At 31.9% G+C, this 20,018-nt stretch overlaps 6 protein-coding genes across 8 annotated transcripts; 1 reads left to right on the forward strand and 5 right to left on the reverse strand.

Annotated features, from left to right (window-relative positions):
• Positions 1–1,090: 1,090 nt before the first annotated feature.
• On the reverse strand, positions 1,091–3,587 carry LOC128391446 (regulator of microtubule dynamics protein 2-like). Its single transcript, XM_053351336.1, has 4 exons — positions 3,380–3,587; positions 2,654–3,106; positions 2,253–2,550; positions 1,091–2,152 (listed from the first exon to the last, which is right to left on the reverse strand). The coding sequence occupies exons 2-4, from the start codon at positions 3,103–3,105 to the stop codon at positions 1,541–1,543; spliced, it is 1,362 nt and encodes a 453-aa protein (XP_053207311.1). The 5' UTR covers position 3,106; positions 3,380–3,587; the 3' UTR covers positions 1,091–1,540.
• Positions 3,588–4,096: 509 nt separating this feature from the next.
• Positions 4,097–6,179, reverse strand: LOC128391445 (cytochrome P450 3A8-like). Of its 2 annotated transcripts, none has more exons than XM_053351335.1 (6): positions 5,973–6,179; positions 5,816–5,912; positions 5,152–5,743; positions 4,790–5,036; positions 4,352–4,670; positions 4,097–4,290 (listed from the first exon to the last, which is right to left on the reverse strand). In XM_053351335.1, exons 1-6 carry the CDS (start codon positions 6,158–6,160, stop codon positions 4,213–4,215), a joined length of 1,521 nt encoding a protein of 506 aa, XP_053207310.1. In that variant the 5' UTR covers positions 6,161–6,179; the 3' UTR covers positions 4,097–4,212. The 2 variants fall into 2 exon arrangements, with proteins under 2 accessions (XP_053207310.1, XP_053207309.1); XM_053351334.1 differs by having other exon boundaries at positions 5,152–5,746.
• Positions 6,180–6,309: 130 nt separating this feature from the next.
• LOC128391443 (transcription factor CP2-like protein 1) lies at positions 6,310–11,000 on the reverse strand. Its single transcript, XM_053351332.1, has 4 exons — positions 9,835–11,000; positions 9,391–9,671; positions 8,093–9,251; positions 6,310–6,991 (listed from the first exon to the last, which is right to left on the reverse strand). The coding sequence occupies exons 1-4, from the start codon at positions 10,673–10,675 to the stop codon at positions 6,909–6,911; spliced, it is 2,364 nt and encodes a 787-aa protein (XP_053207307.1). The 5' UTR covers positions 10,676–11,000; the 3' UTR covers positions 6,310–6,908.
• A 333-nt stretch (positions 11,001–11,333) lies between these two features.
• On the forward strand, positions 11,334–12,830 carry LOC128391449 (E3 SUMO-protein ligase NSE2-like). Its single transcript, XM_053351340.1, has 3 exons — positions 11,334–11,694; positions 11,776–12,221; positions 12,372–12,830. Exons 1-3 carry the CDS (start codon positions 11,461–11,463, stop codon positions 12,505–12,507), a joined length of 816 nt encoding a protein of 271 aa, XP_053207315.1. The 5' UTR covers positions 11,334–11,460; the 3' UTR covers positions 12,508–12,830.
• On the reverse strand, positions 12,816–14,282 carry LOC128391451 (protein jagunal-like). Its single transcript, XM_053351341.1, has 2 exons — positions 13,489–14,282; positions 12,816–13,328 (listed from the first exon to the last, which is right to left on the reverse strand). The coding sequence occupies exons 1-2, from the start codon at positions 13,572–13,574 to the stop codon at positions 12,845–12,847; spliced, it is 570 nt and encodes a 189-aa protein (XP_053207316.1). The 5' UTR covers positions 13,575–14,282; the 3' UTR covers positions 12,816–12,844.
• A 138-nt stretch (positions 14,283–14,420) lies between these two features.
• Positions 14,421–16,077, reverse strand: LOC128391448 (inositol monophosphatase 1-like). 2 transcript variants are annotated; one of them, XM_053351339.1, is made up of 3 exons: positions 15,931–16,077; positions 15,427–15,610; positions 14,421–15,354 (listed from the first exon to the last, which is right to left on the reverse strand). In XM_053351339.1, exon 3 carries the CDS (start codon positions 15,341–15,343, stop codon positions 14,522–14,524), a length of 822 nt encoding a protein of 273 aa, XP_053207314.1. In that variant the 5' UTR covers positions 15,344–15,354; positions 15,427–15,610; positions 15,931–16,077; the 3' UTR covers positions 14,421–14,521. The 2 variants fall into 2 exon arrangements, with proteins under 2 accessions (XP_053207314.1, XP_053207313.1); XM_053351338.1 differs by having other exon boundaries at positions 15,427–15,503; positions 15,931–16,074.
• Between the last annotated feature and the right edge of the window lie 3,941 nt (positions 16,078–20,018).

Consider the following 20,018-nt stretch of genomic DNA (forward strand, 5'->3'; position numbering starts at 1 on the left):
ATAGAAAACAAAGTGAAAGATGACGATGGAGATGATGAGTAAGAAGAAGACGAAGACGAGGGAGAAGAAGAAGAAGATTATTATGATGATGAAAGAGAAACGAAGATAAATTCAAGTTAAAGATGGAATCTTAATTTTCGTTATTATTAAACCAACATAGAGATTCACAAGCTGAAGGAAAAGACAAACTTGGCATGGATTCGGAGGAGATTTTTCGAGTCGAACTGAGATGAAGAAAATTGAAGAAGACACTGAAGATGAAGATGACGAAGACGAAGAGAATGATGAAGGAATGAAGATAAAAATATTCTTCTTACAAGTGACACAGGCAAAAGAAAATAAATTAGAAAATAAAATCAAGTAGGAGGAAAGTAACAAATGAATCTGAATAACATGGGATAAAAATGGCTCTTCGTTTGTTACTAATTATAAATTGGGGTGAAACTTTTACGCTTAATCTTTAATCAATTGGTTATTATTTGACTAATCATCTTTCAGGCTGTGAACATTTAATCCTAATCTTCAACATTGAACAAGTTCAGTTAATCGTAACATGAGAAGAAATCACAATCCAAACGAAAACAATGATAATCATCATCAAAATTTATGGAAATTTAAAATTTTGGCACATTAATTGTCGACATTTTTTTGTTTTCATTTAGCTTGTCGGTGGAAATTAATTCGCACATCATTTTTCACTGATAATGTAACAATTTAAATCCAATTCAAGGTTAGTAAATTGATAATTCACGAATTAACTAATTGGAATAGTAGAGAAAAAGATTAATGTTCCTATTTTGATGTTGTGACATTTTTTTCTCAGTCTCTGAAATCGTTGGAATCTCTGATTGTCAGAGGAAAATAATTGTCACCATAACGATAATATCGTTGGAATAGTTTCGTTTTTTAATCACACACCTTTATGCTGCTGTTAAGCTGATTGCGAGTAAACAATTTAGATAACTTTAATTGTGCCCTATCGTCAATTGGTACACAGATTGATAGTAATTAACTTTAAATTGTCAGTCACTCATTTGGAGTCTATTTTTATATCTTAAAAGTTGAAATAAAATGGTTTTCAAGATGATCGTTGAAGATAAAACAAAAATTATTTATTTTAATCAAAGTGTAATTAAAATATCACCTAGTTGAAATTAATATAAACGTTAAGACAATCAGACCAACGGGTTAAATTATTTCAAGATAATTTAAGTTGAATTGTATTGCAGTTTTAACCGATTGTGGTTTATCTTTTGAATTGTTCACGAAATTGACTTGACACTTGATGGACATTCAAATTGTGCTCATTGATTAAACGCCCATGGATCATTTATAAATCACTGGATCAGTAAATCTGATCAATAAGTCGGATCTTTGGTTTTTAATTGAAGAATCATCTTGACCACAATTAAGGTTTAAGAGAAAGAAATAGAAAGACTTTAAATATCCTGATAATTAAACATAGAAATTGATGTAATTGTTTCCACCGGATAATTGGGTTATATTGCTTTTAGATTAATTCGTTTAATCATTTGGAATGTTACTTTGAATATTTTGATTTGAGATTTATAAGTTTTTCATGGACCACTTGATCATCGTCATCGTCAATTGTACATGCTAATCCTTTTTCAATCCATTCAGTGGCTTCTTTTGATCGTTTCAGTGAGATTAGTGTTTTGCAAATGTAGTAAATGTTTTGTTTCCATTCGGGTTTGATCTTGTATGCTTGGAGTAATGATTTCAAAGCCTCATCAGCGCTTGTCTCTGGTACTTGGGCGAATAGACTTGAGGCCAATTTCTTTTCTAACCAGGAAAGATTGGACACTTCACAAGCCCAACGACCAAGTAGATGATGGAGAGTCGCATCATCGGGTTTCATTTCTAAGGCAAAATCTAAATGTTTCTTGAATTCATAACCATTTTCAATCTTTTCCTTAGTTCCAACATAATCAGTTATCGATCCAATAGCGATTGCATACCATTTATGACTTTCGACACACTTATCATCTAATTTTAGAGCTTTTCTAGCACATTCGAGTTTCTCAAAGGCCAACTCTTTCTTTCGTTCTTTGTCTCCTTGCTTTTCAACAGCGGAACTGAGAAGATGACAAACTTTGGCTTTACGCCACATAATCTGAGCATTACAACCAAACTGTAAACAGAATTCAATCAAATCGTTAATTGGAACCCAAAATGAGCACAAATTTCTAATCATTCAATGACAAACAATACATCATAAGAATAATATTTACCTTTTCCTCCATTGAACATAGTTTATCATAGAGACTTTTAAGATTTGTCTTCGGATTGTCAATACAAGAGTCGATTTCTAAATAATAATCATCTTCCTTTGATTCAATTGGTTTACTAGAATTACCATTGGTAATTATTGGTTTGATATCTTCTACAAGTACCAATGAAACAAGAGGCTCAAAGCTTTCAAAGCTACTATGGTCAACGATATCCTCTCCATTGGTGTCCTTAACATCGGTCTGATTGTCATCTTTAGCTCTGATTATTCCAGGTTCATGGACGTTAACATTGGTATCACTGAGGTTGATTGTAAGAATAGAATAAAAAATTGTAAACAAATTAACATGAAAATTGAACAAATTAAACAAGTTTATACGAAGTAGAAAACAGCAACACAAACCTGTCATTGAAATCAAAAAACTCTTCCGTCTCATCGGATGATGTGTAAGGATCCGAGTTAATTGGTTCAAATCTTTTATCCTCCAGACTTAAACCCGATGAACGATGACGATTATGATTAAGGTAACGATGATGTTTAGGTGTGGTTGGGTGATATTCATTTAAACCAGAATCAACAGCATCCAATTGAGCCTCTAAATGATCAATGTCCAAGGGTTTTATTGAATAGGGTGATCCTCTCATGGAAGCAATCTTGATCTCTTCAACATCCTTTCTTAATTGTTCAACTGTCTCATTAAGTGTATCTAATTTGGATGCCAACAATTGACGAGATTCCTTCTTTCTCTCCTTTGATTTAATATTATTGTAAATACCAGCGACAGTGGCAGTCAGCGCAATTCCCGCACCAAAAGCAGCGATTACTGAAAATTTTTCCTTCCCCATTGGATCCATGCTGATGATTGTTTGTTGTTTAAAGAGTAATGAAAAAACAGAAAAGTAATAAAATGATGATAATTGATGATTGATAACAGTTGCTATTGTATTTTAGCAACCAATTAACCAAGAATCAATTAAGTAGTTGCAATAACATATTACAAATAAAAAGCAATCAATGTTTCCAATCCAACTATTGATTAGATATCAAGATGATGATCAACTGTTAACAATGAAAACATTGGCAAAAACCATCACCATGTTTTCATTTATTGGTATAAACAAAAATTACTTTTAATCCACATAATTGATTAGCTAATTTAATTTAAATTGTTCCATCCGATGGTCAACCTATTCTTGTACACAATTAGTAGGATGAAATTCACTGTTGAAAGATGGAAAACAATCAAATTTAATTGAGAAATTTAGTAAACACAAAATGACAATAAGAGTAAAGTGAAAGAAAGAAAGGAAAATGTTGGTTCTTTTTCCTGGTTCTTTCTAAGAGAGAAAGAAAGAGATAATGAGAGAACTTGTTTTCTCTTTCTTTTCTTACTTGATTTATTCTCTTCTTGTTAGTCATTATCGATAATTAGTTGATTATCGTTAACCAGAAAATCTGAATTAATCGAAAATTTTGATAATTAAGTGAATCATTTTTCTTGTTGAAATTGACGAGGCACGAAAACCATTGAAACTGTTAATTGTTCAATGGATTTAAATTGTTGATATTTTTTGTTTAACTTTCTTTTAAATCAATTGACCATCACAATTTATCTCTCTCATTGGTGACACAATTTCCCGATAAACTGAATCACAATCCAGGTCAATCAGCGATTGTAATCATTAACCACGATTTTAGCTCAAAGTGATCAAAACGATTCTTTAATTATTGATTACCAGTTGATAACCAGAAACTGGTTTTCTGGTCTCGATGAAGTAATTAAATATTTTCTTTCACAATTAAGAAACAAATATTTAAACAAACAAATAAAATCAACAGATCAACTCAATTTAACACTTTGTTTTATTTGATAAGTTCAATCTTCTATTGGATAATCAAGCAAATTGATTGAGATTTAAATTACGAAGCAAACAATTAACAATCAAGTGATGTTAATTGATTCATCTTCTCAGAGTTACCATGACTTTGACTTCCTTAGGGGCTGAAACAGGCATTCCAGTGAAATAGTCCAGGGGAATCTGCAATTTAAAGCCAATTTGATTCATGATTAAATTGTAATCAGTTAATTGTTGCACTTACCTTGGTATCAAATGTGGGTCTAAATTGATATTTGGTTAATAAATAAATTAGACAAATTTTAATCTCAACCAAAGCAAATCTCATTCCAATACAATTTCTTGGTCCAGCAGCAAACGGTAAAAATATATTTGTATCAGCAATTAAATTTGATTGTTGATTGTTACCATTTTTGTTGATAAATCGAGTTGGATCATAAATTGATGGATTAGGATAAAACTCAGGATCATGATTAATTGCGTAACAAGGGATGATAACCAAACTATCCTTGAGCAATTTAATTGTGCCCAAAGTACAATTACGATTAACTCGTCTCTCGATTCTGTTGTTTTAATAACAATTCAAATGAATCAATTAAAAGTGAATTAACATAGAATTGATTGTTATTTGTTATTCTTTGTTTTTTTCTTGCTGTTAATTGTTCTTGATTGTTGTTCTTACCTGGAAACTGGTGGAAAACATCTCAAAGCCTCCAATATGCAGCCATTCAAATAGTCGAGTGAATTAATCTCTTCCAGAGTTAATTCATTGCGATTTAATTGTCGACGCAGTGATTCAATTTCATCAACAATTAACTGCTGATGATCAGGAAATAATGATAAACAATAGATAATTGAACTTAATGAGGTTGATGTAGTATCATAACCAGCGATTATAAATAAAATCCCATTGTCAATTATGATTCTCTCTATTAATAGTCAATTAGATAATTAATATCATGTTTAATTGTAAAAAAACATTAGTCAAGAGATAAAGTAAACAATTAAATTAACTGTAAATCAATTTCCTGATTCGTTTCTTACCTCTTATTTGATTGTCCAACTGTTTATCTGTTAATTGGATATGAGACTCATCCAAGAGAGTTAGAAAATCCTTAATTGTTGTTGATTGTTGAGATTGATGATCAGCTGATGGTAAACGTGTTTTCGCTTTAATTGTTCTTATACGATGGAGCATTTTTTGCACCAGAGAATTCAAATAATTCAATATTTTATAATCGAACACGTAACCATTGAATAATTTAATCAAGTTCGGAAACCAGAGGAGAATCAGTGATTTAATTGAAAGATGTTGACCAAGGAATTGACCAACAATTAAAACCATTTCATCGGTTTGGGAATTGAATGAGTCGAGATTACGAATCCCGAATACTGTTGATGCCAACACGTCCAAGGAAAAGGTTCCAAACAAATATTTCATATCGACAATTTGATTAGTTTCTAATCGTTTATTTAAATTGTCAACTAACATCGAGCTGCAATCTTCAATTAAAGGTTTCATTTTTCTCAAATTATTCGAAGCAAAAAGTGGTGACATTAATTTCCGTGTCCGTTTCCATTGGTCATTCTCGAGTGAGAGTAAACTACGTCCAGCAATTTGCTTCTCATGATAAAACTTCTGAAACAATTTATTAGAAACACATTAATCAATCAATCAATCATTTCGAATCAGCTTCAATCAACTCACTCGATGATTTTTGAAATTATCAAATTCAGTAACTAGAACTTTCTTAATCAGTTCGGGATCACCAATCATTAAACACGGACGAAAACCATCATAAACCCTAGAAATTAATATTATAACAATTAAGGAGATGATTAAGATTTAATTGTCCGATCCTTACCCGATTATACGTCCATGTTTATTGTAAGCGTCTAAATCAGCAAAGTGAACTGGTTTTGATAATCGATTGTAAATTGTATTAATTGCATTAGGAATTCCTTGCCGAGACCAGTAGGTTAATCGATAATGTAGCCAAACAATTAATAAAACAAGCAGAACAATTATAACAATTGTAACAATTATCTCCATGTTGATATTATGCTCCACTTTTGATAACAATTAACTAATAACATATGATGTTTACTTTAGTTTTACAATAAGTTAAATGTTTGATTTTGGGATGAAAATTCAATTGACATTAAAATCAAGTAGGTAAAGGATTCAGAAACTATTTACAGTTAAGTTAATTGTGACAGTTTATTTTTGGAAAATAATAATTACAAAGGTATTCATTGTTATTTATTGTTTCGTCTCACTAATATATGCACAATTAATTGTTTTCTTGTGTTTAGATGATTTGTTTTCGCTCTGTAATTTCAGGAAATGAGAGTTAACTGTGTTCGGACAACAATTTGATTAATTGGAAATGCTAAACATCAGTAATTTATATAAATCAATATATTGTAATAATAATAAAAAAAACAGTTTTTGGAAACAGTTTTTTGTTTGTTAATAAGTTTCCTTAATGAAAAAAATAATCATGTTACTATTAATATATAAATCAAGAAGTAAAAATTGTCACCATTAATTAGAAATTAGCAATTAAATTGATAGCAAAAATTGTGAATGAGAAAAAATTAGATTGACTTTGGGAGAGAGAGAGACAAAACTTTTTTTCTGTTGTTTGTAGAAAACTATTCGAAATGATTTATTTGTTTCTTTTCTTTTCTCGTCCAAATTCAGGAGAAATTAGTTTGAATGTGTACCATCATCTATCATCAATTCCACTATTAATTTAATTACTTAAATCAACTTTTGTTTCGCGTTTGGCAGAGATTTAGATGGAAGCCAATCCCGTATCTCGATTAAGTTGTAATTCGGATCCAGAATCCATCCTTGTTAATATCAATTGTTCGTTGGCTAATAGAAATAAAAAAGAATGACAATTAATTATTGTTGATTAACAAAGATAATATTTGATTGAGTAGATAAGATAAGAGAGAGAGAGAGAGAGAGAGAGATCATGAATATGAAGATGCAGATTCTGCTAATGAACTAAACGTACACATGATAATAATTATGAAAAATTGTACGAATGAAACAGAATAACTAACTAATGGTGATTAAGATAATGATAGTGATTAATAACAAGAGGATAAAATTTGATCTTTTTTCTCAAATGCTTTTTAAAAGAGATCAATATAATTTTGTTTTCTCTTTTTCGTTTATTCTCATCTCTCTTTCTCTCTCATACAAAAACAAAAAGCTAATCTTCGAATTATCATGAAACTAATCATCATTATAATCAATTTCTTTCTTCACAAAACTTATATTTCCTTACTAATTAAATAATCTTGAATATTGCGTAAAATTTGCTCTCAGGCCATTTGATTTCTCTATTGGAAACAAGTTTAGTGAAAATATACTAAAATTATGCTACTTTTTGTACGGCAATATGATATTGAACTTATTTGATGTTTCTTCATCTTATTATACATGTATCTCACTCATTCTCTCACTCTATCATCTTCTCTTCCTTAGATTTTTCATCTTTCATCTTTCATCTCCTGATTCTTGATTGCATTACGATTTTATCTATTCTCTCATTTCTCTAATCAAACCTAAAGCACACCCACATATCACAAACAGCTTCTTGAATAGCCCTTAATTAAGAGGTGCTTTTGTGTTAGATTGTCTTTCGTCTATAGAAAATAGTATATCTTTCTAATGGTTGTTCTAATCAATTTCTGTTAATTACAATTAAAATACACAAAAATCAAGTTTGTCTGTATTTTGATTGGTTCGATGAATCAACAATATTTCATTTTTATCAATTAGTTGGTAGATTAATTGAATGATAAGACTCTTGACACTAGATTTCAGCTAATCAGCACGATTTAAGATTTCAAAACAAAAAGATTTGATATGATTTACACTTGGAAACATTGGAATACCATCAAATGTTTTCACAACATGATGAATATCATATTGTAGTCGATTTGAAATTGAATAATTTCTTACCTCTATCTACTTTCATGAAGAAAATAGATTCTTCAGGGAAATTCCTGATAACCTCATCTGTCATGAGAACATGAATCCCGGATGGACCTTGTAAACATATTCGATTAAAATGACAATCATTGGAACACAATATCACGGATTCCAACTTTGTCCTTAACTCGACAACGCTAAGATTTTCTAGATAAACAGCTCGAAAAACCTCGTCCATGGGATTGCACACGTACAAAGTTAACTTGGGTTTGACTGATCGAACATGAAGTGCGTTGAATAGCCTGATACCGTCAGTTAAACCACAAATCTGAATGAGATCATTACGTGTGATCTTTAAAAGATCTGAACCAGAGAAATTCGAAAATGTTCTAATGTAAGAATCAAATCTATTCAGGGCTAACCAGTTGGCAGTTTCTTCGGATGATGCTTCCGAAGAGAGGATGATGGCATTTGAGTTGCTGGATGATGAAAAAGTGGAATTGTTACTATTGGTAAAACCTGATTCTTGTTCTTTATCGTCTGACAAAGATGGAGACCTTTTGGGAACAACATTGCTGTTTTTCGCTTCCGGCGAGTTTTTGATCTTCTCATCTAAAACTCTCTCATTGACTCCTCCTGCTCCTTTTCCACCAATAGATGATATCATTACTGAGGTAGCGATTGCTGTAGGTGAAGATGGTGGTGAACATCTAGATAAATTTACAGTGACATTATTATTATTACAGTTATTATTGTTGACACCACCTCCAATGCCACCAGCACTGCCTACCACTGAGACTGCAACAATATTATCACAAATGACTCCATTATTATTGGTACCATTGGAAACTCTATTACCTGAGTTACCATTAGTATTTACAGAGTTGGTGGTTGATGAATATAAACTGTTAATTGGATAATCTGTGAAGGCAGTTCGTTCAGAAGAGGGTTTAAACTTTTCTTGTTCACTTTGTGGACGTTTACTCATCTTCTCTCGGTCAGTTTTGTGTTTCCTATCTGCTCCTTTAGGTTTGAACACTTTAATTTGACATGAAGCTGCATGTAAGATGGTCGATGCGTCGATTTTACTACAATCATTGAAAGCATGGGTCTCAATGATCAAACGGAAAGGTACTCCTTTTTCACCACCATGTTTTTTGGGGGTGAATTCGGTGCTAATACAATTAACCTTGACAATTAATAAGAAATGGATGAGGTGATGAAAATAAAAGAGAAGAAAAGTGAAAAGATTAGCTATATGACGTTCAACTTGTGTTCATTTGCTACCGTAATGATGATCATGTTCATTGTGGATGATGATTATTTACCTTGACAAAAACTCCAGTGTCTTTAGTGGGTTCCCAAAGAAATTCACATTTATTTATTTCTTGAGAATTGTGTTGATTTTCATAAATTCCATAAGAAAGTGGAATGTCGATTTCTAATATTCTCTCAGATTGTCGGGATTGTTTCCATTGAAGAATCAAATCTTTTTCCATATATTGAAGCCTTCGCTCGTGAAATCCTATTCTAATTATACTTTTCAACATTTTACCCCTCAAATCAGATAAATCACCAAGTTTTTTAAGATTTATTTCATATGATTGACCTAGAGAATAGAAGAAAATTCAACAGAAGAAAAGAAGAAGTCAAGTATAAGAAAGAAAAGAAAATGAGAAGATTAGTATAAACAAGAGCCAGTGTACATGTAAGAGAAAGAAAAGAGAAACTTCATTTCAATTTTCTTTCTCCTAGTAACCTGCTATTCTAACCTTGGTTGAGGTATGTCATGGTTTCCTCGTTTACTTTAGTGGCCATTGATGTTGGAGCTTGAAGAAGGTATAAAAAATCATTTGATTGGCGAATTGATGTTGGTGATTCGGGTTCATGTAGTGGTGAAGTAGCGTTGTGATTTGAATGCTGATCATGATGCTGCGGTTGCTGCTGCTGCTGTTGTTGTTGACGGTGATGTTGTTGTTGATGTTGATGTTGTGTTTGATGATGGTGGTGGTGGTGATGATGATGATTACTGGGTGTAGTTGAAGTAGTTGTGGTTGTACCAGCTGAGGAGGAAGAAAATGGATTATGGTTGGGTACGGAAAGTATCTGTGTAAGAACAGAGGATGGACTTGATATGGCTGTGGATGGAAATGATCGCCCTGAATGTGGTAAAATTGAATAAGCTGAGGTAGTTCTTAAGTCAGGAGCTGATATACTGTGACGTTGTTGGCATTTCATTTCACTTTTACATTCCTCATGTTGACAATCACCTTCTGAACCTCTCTGGATAAGACCATGATGTGCAAAGATAAATCTCATCGAATCAGAATTACATGTTTCCCGCTCATTGCTGAAACAAAATCTTTTAATAGTACTTGTCATACTTTCCTCATCGATTCCATTAGCTAAACGATTCTTTTTCCTGTGAACAATAATGTCCGAACCACGTCCATCATCTTCAAGTGAGTTATTTTTCAAACTTGGTAAAGCGAGAAGAGTTTCACTCATGTTAAATGAAGACGTTCCCAGTTCCATTCCAAGACCTGAAAGACTGCCATCAAAATCAGCTGCCAGAGCATCGTCGATATCATGCCAGTGAACTGCCGTGGACATGATTCAATTTACTTGGAATAACAATCAAAATGATCTTAGATTTTGTAGTGGGTAATGTTGATGTTATTGTTGTTTTTCTTGGTTTATGGTAAAGGTGAAAAAGGCAACACTAGGCAACACTAAATCCCCACAAACACGGGTCCAATTAACAGCTGAAATGATGACCAGGGTGAGAACCAGGAATTAGGAGGAATAGAAAAACTTAAAACATAAAATAATACACAAAAAAACCCGATGATCATCCGACTGATCCAAAGTCTTTGGTTAATTTCATCAATTTTTGATTTCGATTAAAAATTATTGTATCGATTGTACATCGAAATAAGCCGATTATTCAGTCGTTGGAAATCATCTGGAGATTTAATTAGCTTCAATTTCTTGGCTTAGAGATGGAATTTTGTAAAAAAAGAGATGAATGAAAGAGGGAAAAAGAAACAAAGTGAAAAAAGAAAGAGACCAGCTGTTGGTTTTGGCTGATTCTTCAGAGAAAAAAGCTAATCAACTTTAATTGGCTAAGCTGGAACAGCCGTTCAAGTGGAAATCGAACTTTTATCCGAATTCTTTTAAAAATCATTCGAAAAAGTAGATTTTAAATCTTTTGCCCATTCGAACAATCGATTATTGCATGAAGAATATCGAAAAATATCGATTATTCGTCTAAACCTTTTTGTTTACGTTTTGAGAATTTACATAAATTTTGTAAGTTGTTATCAGTTATCTTTTAATTAACTTTATTTTCTTGATTTTTATCTCTTGATTATCAGTTTTTGTTGACTACACCAAACATGTTTCGATCACAATCTAATTTTGGAGAAGAAGGTCAGATACGAGATCTTCTTGGTCTTTTCAAAGAATGTATCATGAAGACTGGTGAAGATTTGAACATGTTGGAGAATAAATTTGATAGCAGTTTGAAAAAGAATAGCAAATCTAAATTGGAGAGCAATATGAAAGTTCTAGTTGCTTTAGAGAAACAAACTGATCTTGAGAGAGATGCTGCGTCCGAAGCAATGAGCAAGGTGAGTTATTTCGATGGGGTTTTCTATTAATCGTTTTCCTTTTGTTAATCTCTTTCTTTTTCTGTCCCTATGTCTCACTAGATTTCTTCCGCTTTCATTGATTTGAACGATGCCTGGTCGGGCTGGGACGAACAAGGGTGGGATGAGAATGGAGAAAGTACTCCCAATTCCTGGCCAACAGAACGCCCTTCAAATCCTGAATTTGATAAAATTCTCGGTGATGAACAATTTGATCTTTTCCAAGAAACATTGAACAAAATCAAAGAATCTCGTAAATCAAGTCGGAAACAAGATCCAAGAGTTAAGGCATTGAAAACACTTTTATCAGCGAAACGGCCAAGTACCAACTCCAATGTTGCTAATGACGGCGATGAAGAAGATGAAGAGATTGTGGCATCAACTGAAGATACAATTCCAATTGATCCAATTACAAAGAAAAAAATTACAGATCCGGTTAAAAATGTCAAATGTGGCCACATTTACGATAAACATGGAATGACAGATTTCCTGAAAGCCCCTAATCCAAGGTTTGTATCCGACATAAATCCTTTATTATCTTACAAATATAATCTAGTCAAGATCAAAGTATTTGTCGATCAAAGTTTATCTTAAAGCCATACTAATCGTATTACAATTTTCATTGTTGATTTTAAATTTTCAACGTTTTTCTCATTCAGATGTCCATACATGGGATGTGTCAATAGAGCCCAGATCACCCCCGCTGATCTTATTCCCGACGAAGAACTGAAGCAAAAAATTGAATATCTAATGGCAATGGAAGAAGACGAGGAAAGTGAATCCGAAGCGGAATAGATTTCCTAATATTATGCCAACCAAATATTATTTTCACTGCCATAACCTAATCATTTATACCAAAAAGAAAATATATTTTTCGTACCTGTTATTGCTAATAATCAATACAATCATTTTCCTTGGTCTAGTCTAACCAAGTTCCAATGTACCTTCAAGTTGATGGACCGATTCCAAGATTCCTATCATCATAAACATTACTAATTGAAACGCAGAGAGAAAATGACACAATTCATTGAGAGGTTAATAGTAGATCGAAAGAGAGATTTAAGGAATGAAATGGAAAAGCAAAAAGAAAAATGAACGATAAATATTTGTAAACACTATTTGTATTCTCTTGTTAATCTCTTCTTTTCTTTAAAGACCAAATCTTAATTAATTTATAAGCGAACACAAATTGAGCCAAATGAACTTGTAAGGCAACAAGTAGGAATCCATACCAGATGACTGCCAGTGGGAACTTGTTCCAAACATGAGTGACCTTTGAAACCTCTCGAGAGTCAACGTAAGACCAAAAATCGGAGAAATAGATTATGAGGGCATAGAAAACGGGGAAAATAGCGGTAAGGTTAAGGGTGAAAAGGTAAAATTTCATGGAAGCGGCATTGTTTTTCCTCATCGCTTTGCGAGCAATGAAATTGAACAACACAGATAAAGTCCATATCCATTCCCATAGAAGAGGCTTAGGTATATAAAGTTGTTGTAATTCCAAGATGAATACATCAAAACGATCTAAAATATCATCTGATAATTTAGCCAACATCAAACCACACAACAAATAGTGCATAATAATTGACCATTTCAACCTTGATTTGTTAATAACACTAAAAAAAAGGATAGAGAAACAAATGTAAACATAAAAAGTAAAATGAGATCAGTGAGTAAATAAACAGCAAAGAGAAAATAATTTAATGAGTTTAAATTGTTACACCCGAAAGATGACCAAATGGGCCATAACAAGTGTTGTAAATTAATTGTAATTACCTTTGTGAATAGTGAAGGGCAATTGTTTGGCGATGAAGATGATCACTTCCATCAGTACCTTGAACCATTGGTCCTTTGGAAGCCATTTTTTTATGAGTAAATGTGATGAGTGTTTCTGCTTGTTTGGTGTTGATCCGTTGAAGATGAGATTAGAAAAAGAATCAAAAGTGATTTAATTGATTATGAATCACAATTAACTTGGAATTAAAAGACAAAAGCGAGATTGCCTTTCTAACAATGATGATGGCAGTGGTGATGAAGATGATGATAGTTGGGTGAGCAAAGTGATGATGAGGCAAACATTAAACACCATTTAAGATACACGTTGATTGAAGGTGAATCATTTCTGTCTTTTTCTTAATTGTTTTCCATTTAATTGACCACAATAATTAGTCTTTAAGAAATACAAGTAAATCACTTCACAAAGAAAAGAAAAAAGAAAAGAAAAGAAAAGAAATTTAGATTGGCAGGGTGAGAATAGAAACCCTTTTGTTTATCAAGCGTTTTCTCTTTCTTTCTCTTTCTTTTCTAAACATTCTCTTTCTGCTCTTTCTTTTACTCTCTTTCTTTCTTCCCCATCTTCCTCTTCTCTCTCTCCTGTCTGTAAATATAAATAGATTGTTCGAGTTCCTGGCACAGAATTTTTTTCTAATTCTTTTACAGAGAGAAAGAGAGAGAGAGATTTTTAGTTGGTAGAGCATATCTTTGTTTCGAGTGTTAAAAGTAAGTGATTAGGATTATTGTGATTAACTATGACGGAGGAAAAGTTATCACAAATAATCAATTGATAATTCAACTCGAACTGGACCCAGTTAAGGTTAATTGTGATAGGCTGATAGAGATATGAAACTTTTGCTAAATCGACATTCACTCAACGATTATGTTGATCTCGTGTGAGATGAAATAAACTGTAATCATGTTTTTCAATCTGATTTTGGTTCACGAAAAAATTGATTGGTCCTTTATGGATTTAATTTTATACTAGTGTTGAATAAGTAAAACACTAATTGGTTGTTGACTAATTTGTAGTTAATTAGTCGTGTTCATAAGATAAATGTCCAACAATTGAGTTTGATAGTTCTTTGGCAACTTTCTCATTGGAGGCTGCTAATATCCGTCGAGAGAGTAAATTAAATGGTCCACCTTCGGGGTCGATAACAGTTCCACCGGCTTCTTTGATTATAATGGCACCAGCGGCTAAATCCCAACAATGTAAACCATACTCGAAATAAGCATCAACGTACCCGTTGGCCAACATGCAAGCGTTAAGAGCAGCCGATCCGAGGGAACGGACTCCTTGGCATTTCCAGCCGATTGCGGCTAAATTGCCGAAGTAAATTTTCTGATGTTCATCGGTCCGATTGCTGCCAAGTTCATTGATAAGCAAAGCTGATTTCATCGAGTCACAGGGTCGCACATGAATTGGAATACCGTTACAATAAGCTCCTTGACCTTTCTTAGCGGTGTACAATTTATTCAGAAATGGTGAGTAGATACAACCGAAGACAATTTCTTTACCCACAGTGAGGCCAATTGAAACACAGCAGAATGGGAATGTATGGACAAAATTCATGGTTCCGTCGATTGGATCAACAATCCATGTTGGACAATCGGTAAGGTCAACTTTTCCAGCGAAAGTTTCCTCGCCAATGAATCGATGGTCAGGAAATTTTTTCTTCAACTCATCAAAGATAAGCTTTTCAACGGCTTTGTCAGTTTCGGTAACCAAATCAACTGGAGTCAATTTAGTTTCAATATTAGTATTACGACCGACAGTCTCTTGCATCATCAGTCCAGCTCTTCGGGCTAAATCAATGGCAACGGTTTCACATTCTTTCAATTGAATTGGATCCATAATGTTGACAACTAATTAGAAAAGAAATGGTCAAGGTGATTAGTAATTCTCTTGAAAATTAGCTGAAAATACAAATTACTTACATTAATGACTTTCGTAAGAGTAAAATTATCAATGATTTAATCCCAATACTTGACGAATACAAATCTCTATGATTAACCTAAATGATAATCAAAATGAAGAAATCAAAGGTTGAACCAAATAATCAACTGGTTAAAACAATAGAAGGTAAGTCTCAATTAGCAGGAACTTTAGACTGTATCAATGCTGAAAGAAAATTGAATCAAGAGAATCAATTGAAAAACAATAGAAAATGATAAGATAGGAAATGAAAATCGATTAGTTAAATGAAGAGAAACCAAATCAATGCAGAAAATCAATACACAGAAAGAGCCAAAGAGCAATAAAAGATTCATATAAATGACAATCATCAAAATTAATCCGATCCATTAACCGAATCACAGCAATTTAATGAGAAATTAATATTCTACTAATTGTCAACTGTCAATTGAAGCAATTACATTTCTATCAGTCATCACAATCAAAGATTTCACTGCGAATGAGACAAAATAAGAAAATAAACTCACCGATGGAAGAACTAAATAAATTAATTAGATGTGAAATTTCCCGGATAAAGAAATTAAGAAAAATAGAAAATTAATTAATTGCTCAACGAAAATGAGTTGATCATGATTCAGATTAAAGGGAAACAACTGTTTACTTTTTCGTTCGATAGTATCGACTAATTTTCGATACATTGTTTTCTCTTCCAAGAAAATTAGATTAACTTTGACAACAATTAACGAAAGTTCAATTTAGTTAATTTGTAATCAATTAATTGTTAAATCTACAAGATCAACTTTTTCTCAATACATTTATGTTTGTTTTTATAAGATGTTTATCAAGAGTTTAATACATGTAATTGTTAAGTGTTGATATTTGTTAAAGATGATGAGTGATGATTATGGGCTCGATAAAGTGATTGGTTGATTACTCGAGCCAAAAGTTTTAATCATTGATCGATTTAAAATGCTCGAACATTAAACAAAATGATCTCTCAGCTGATTCTTTAATTGTTGTTCCCATGGATCTGCGGGATGTAACTGAGCTTCTGCCAAAAAAGTTTCTTCAATTGCTAAATAATGGGACTTTAATGTCGGCATGTCCCAAACAATCCCATTACGACCTTCAAACACTATTCAGAACCACATAATATTAATTGTTGTACTTAGAATTAAAAAAGTGATTGTAGAAAAGTTCAATTGTTGAAAGATTTTTGTTCGTTATTGAAAATTTATTATCACACCGAAGCGCAAAGATTTGTAGCCCACAGCGGAGCAACTGAAGTTCCTTCTCACGGAGGAAATTTGCTCCAGACAATGAATGGGATTTGAAAAGTACGATTATCAAGTTCGATTTAGGGAAAATTTTTAATTTATTGGAATTGAGAAATCTACAGTATCGTCATCTAGTGGAAAAGAAAATCAAGTCTTTCGTATGATGGAAGAGCGAAGAATATGAAAAATTAATAGATTCAATTAGCGTCGATCAATAGTTACGGAGATGGTAAAACTGTCAACAACCACCGACAATCAGTCCATCAGCTGCTGATCCAACAGCGATACCAGTTCCACCAGTGGATCTGTTGATACCTCCGATCAGCCTCTTCTGTTTATTGGGTGTCGTTGGTGTGGACGAATTAGTATTCGATGGTGGAGAACCAGTATTACCTTCTGGACTTCAAGTTCACGTTGGTCGTATTATCGAGAGGCTTAAGAATATTTCGCACCCTCAACAAGATTACATTTGCTCAATGAAGAATTTAGTTGAGGTCAACTTATTATCTTCGAGATAAAAGTCAAAACTTTGAATTTCTTCATATTTTGTTTGCAATTGTAACAGTAAACATAGACTACTGACATTTGCATTGAGTTCAACACCTTCCAAGGTAACAACTTGTTCGTCTTCCGCATCCTCCTCATCATCTTCTTCGTCGTTAAGTTATTGTCACTTCGAAGGAAAAATAGATAACAACTTAAATCGAAATGGAAAGAACAAGGAACTATGCGAACATGCGAATTATTAATCAATATAGTAGAGTTTCTACTTCGACATAAAAGAGAAAAAGTCGAAAAATTGAATAAATCGCTTCGATTTTGATTAATTCGAGTAAAATCGTTAATCATGAAGCTTCTTTCATTCTTGCTTCGAACTTTTTTCTAACTTGTCACTTTTTACCTAAATTCTATTTATCTTTAGTTTGTTGACTAATTTATTAATAAATATAAACAATTTAACGACTACAAACTATAAAATCAATACAGATGAAGAATCGCAGTCAAAAGTTATATACAAATTGAAACTATTAATAATTAAAATGCTCTACAATTAACATAAACGAAACGTGCTAAAAATCATTTGATCTGTTTCCATTGTGATGCTGTTGATGCGTTCAAATTACTGACCAGAACACATTAACCCTGGAAATGGAGGAAAATCAAAATGGCCGATTGGTTGATGATTGTTGATGAACTGATCTAGATTCAATCGATGTCCCTATTAATTATCCCTTTCAATTGATTCAGCCAATATGAGGTCATCCATACGTTTGAAGGCCAACATCCTATTGAATTATCTCGTTAATCAAATGATTGTGACAAAAGGCTGTCGCTTGTTTACATTAATTGTTATATTGTGTTGGTTTACAGACAAAATTTTCCCTCTTTCTCAGCGTCATCATCATTTATATTTGGGAAACACCAATAAAGACAGAATTGGATTCAATTCAAAATGAACTTATTGATAAGGAAACAAGAAAGAGAGGGAAAAACAGATTAGATTGTTCAACTCATTTTCACGACAATTAGGTAATCATCTCTAATTACAATAAAGTCTAACAATCTATCATCAATTACATAAACACCTAAATGTGATAGATCACAAGATGATTAATGGTAAAGGCAATTTTTGTGACATTTGATTTACATCCTTTTCTCACTTATTGCAACAATTTAAATGATGATTTTGATCTGAAAGATAATTGTCTGTTCATATAACCATAATTGTTAACAATTAAAATGATTCTCGGGAAAAATATAAACCAAAGGCAACGTATTCATCTAAATTTGCAATTGTAAAATTACATTCGTCTTGAGGCAAACCCATCGGCGAAATCAAATCAACGATAATTAAGCTAACAATCAATCAAGAATCTAACAAATTTTTCGTAAATGATTAGAAAATCATTTTCTAAATTACCTGTAAAAGTTAATTGTTATTTAAATACAAACCAAAGATTAACTCTAATTGTGATGAGTAAAGTAAATATTAATAAATTGTTTGGTTGTAAAAACTGTAATTTGATTTTACTTTAATTGAAACAATTTAATACTTTCAATTGAGAAGTTGATTGTGAATGAAAATAAACAAGTTAAATTAACGATTTGACCTGAATTACAATTTGTTGATTTCGGAAAGTCCAGAAAATTGAATGAAGATTTGAAAGGGTCACTACAAAAATGAACTTGGAATTGAATCAATTATGTTAATTGTTGTTGGTTAATTTTAATTATTTTTTTTCCTTTAAATAATCATAATTGTTAATATTAATAGTAGAAAACAATTGTTCTGGACAAACAAATTATTCTGCTAATTGTTGACTAATTGGTAAGCCTTTTCTTTACATTTCTGACCTCATTTTAATTGAAACAGTTAATTGAGCTTCGATTTTTGAGATTTTGGTTAATCAAATTGATTATTTGTTTAATTGTTTGGGATTTTACCAGAAAGTTTTCACCTACAATTTACACTTTAATGGTAATGATCTAAATTTCTACACTACATTGAAAACTAAATAATAATCAGAATGAATTAATTGTCATTAATTAACGACGATGATGTTACCATTTCCAAGGGTAAATGTAAAATTAAAATGAGTGAATTAATTAATTGATCATTAATTAGACTATGAAACTAGTTAACTAACTGTATTTTTCTTGATTATCATGATATGATGGTTATGGTTTTGTGGATGAATGTCAACAATTAAACTAGATTGTTGAATGATTAACAATCAAAGAGTAAAACTTATTGATTGCAATTAAATTTCTCATTTATTTAACGAAAAACTAACAAATAATTTTGAAAGTTTTTCCTCTCAAATTATTAATCAAAGATCATTGACATTTAATTGTAATATTATCAAATGATTAAAGACTTTACTTAATTAATCAAATCAATTGAGTAAGAAAAAAACAAGGCAACAACAATTTAAAACAGTAAAAAAGTTAATTTAACTTTTAGATTAACAATTTACTTCTCAGCCGACTATTAATAAGACACAGTTAATTATCAACAATTTAACTTGTGTATTAATGTATAAATAATAATCATGATTATTAAAAAAGGACAAGAAAATGATTAAGAAACAAAAAACACACAATCAAGGATAAATTAAAAAAGTTACGATTTAATTGTTAATAAATTAAAAGAAAAAAAATTTCAATAACTCAAAGCAATTTAACACGTAACATTTAAATAATAATGATTGTAAACAATGAAATTATTGTTGATTACGTTGATTAGTTTATTCCTTGCAGGTAAATTGATCACCAAAAATATTAATCAAATTTCAATCCCTTAATTGCTAAGTAATCACAGCAATCGAACCCCAAAC

This window comes from Panonychus citri, unplaced genomic scaffold (genome assembly GCF_014898815.1).
Source record: "Panonychus citri isolate SS breed McGregor unplaced genomic scaffold, ASM1489881v1 Contig00134, whole genome shotgun sequence".
Classification (NCBI taxonomy): Eukaryota; Metazoa; Arthropoda; class Arachnida; order Trombidiformes; family Tetranychidae; genus Panonychus; species Panonychus citri.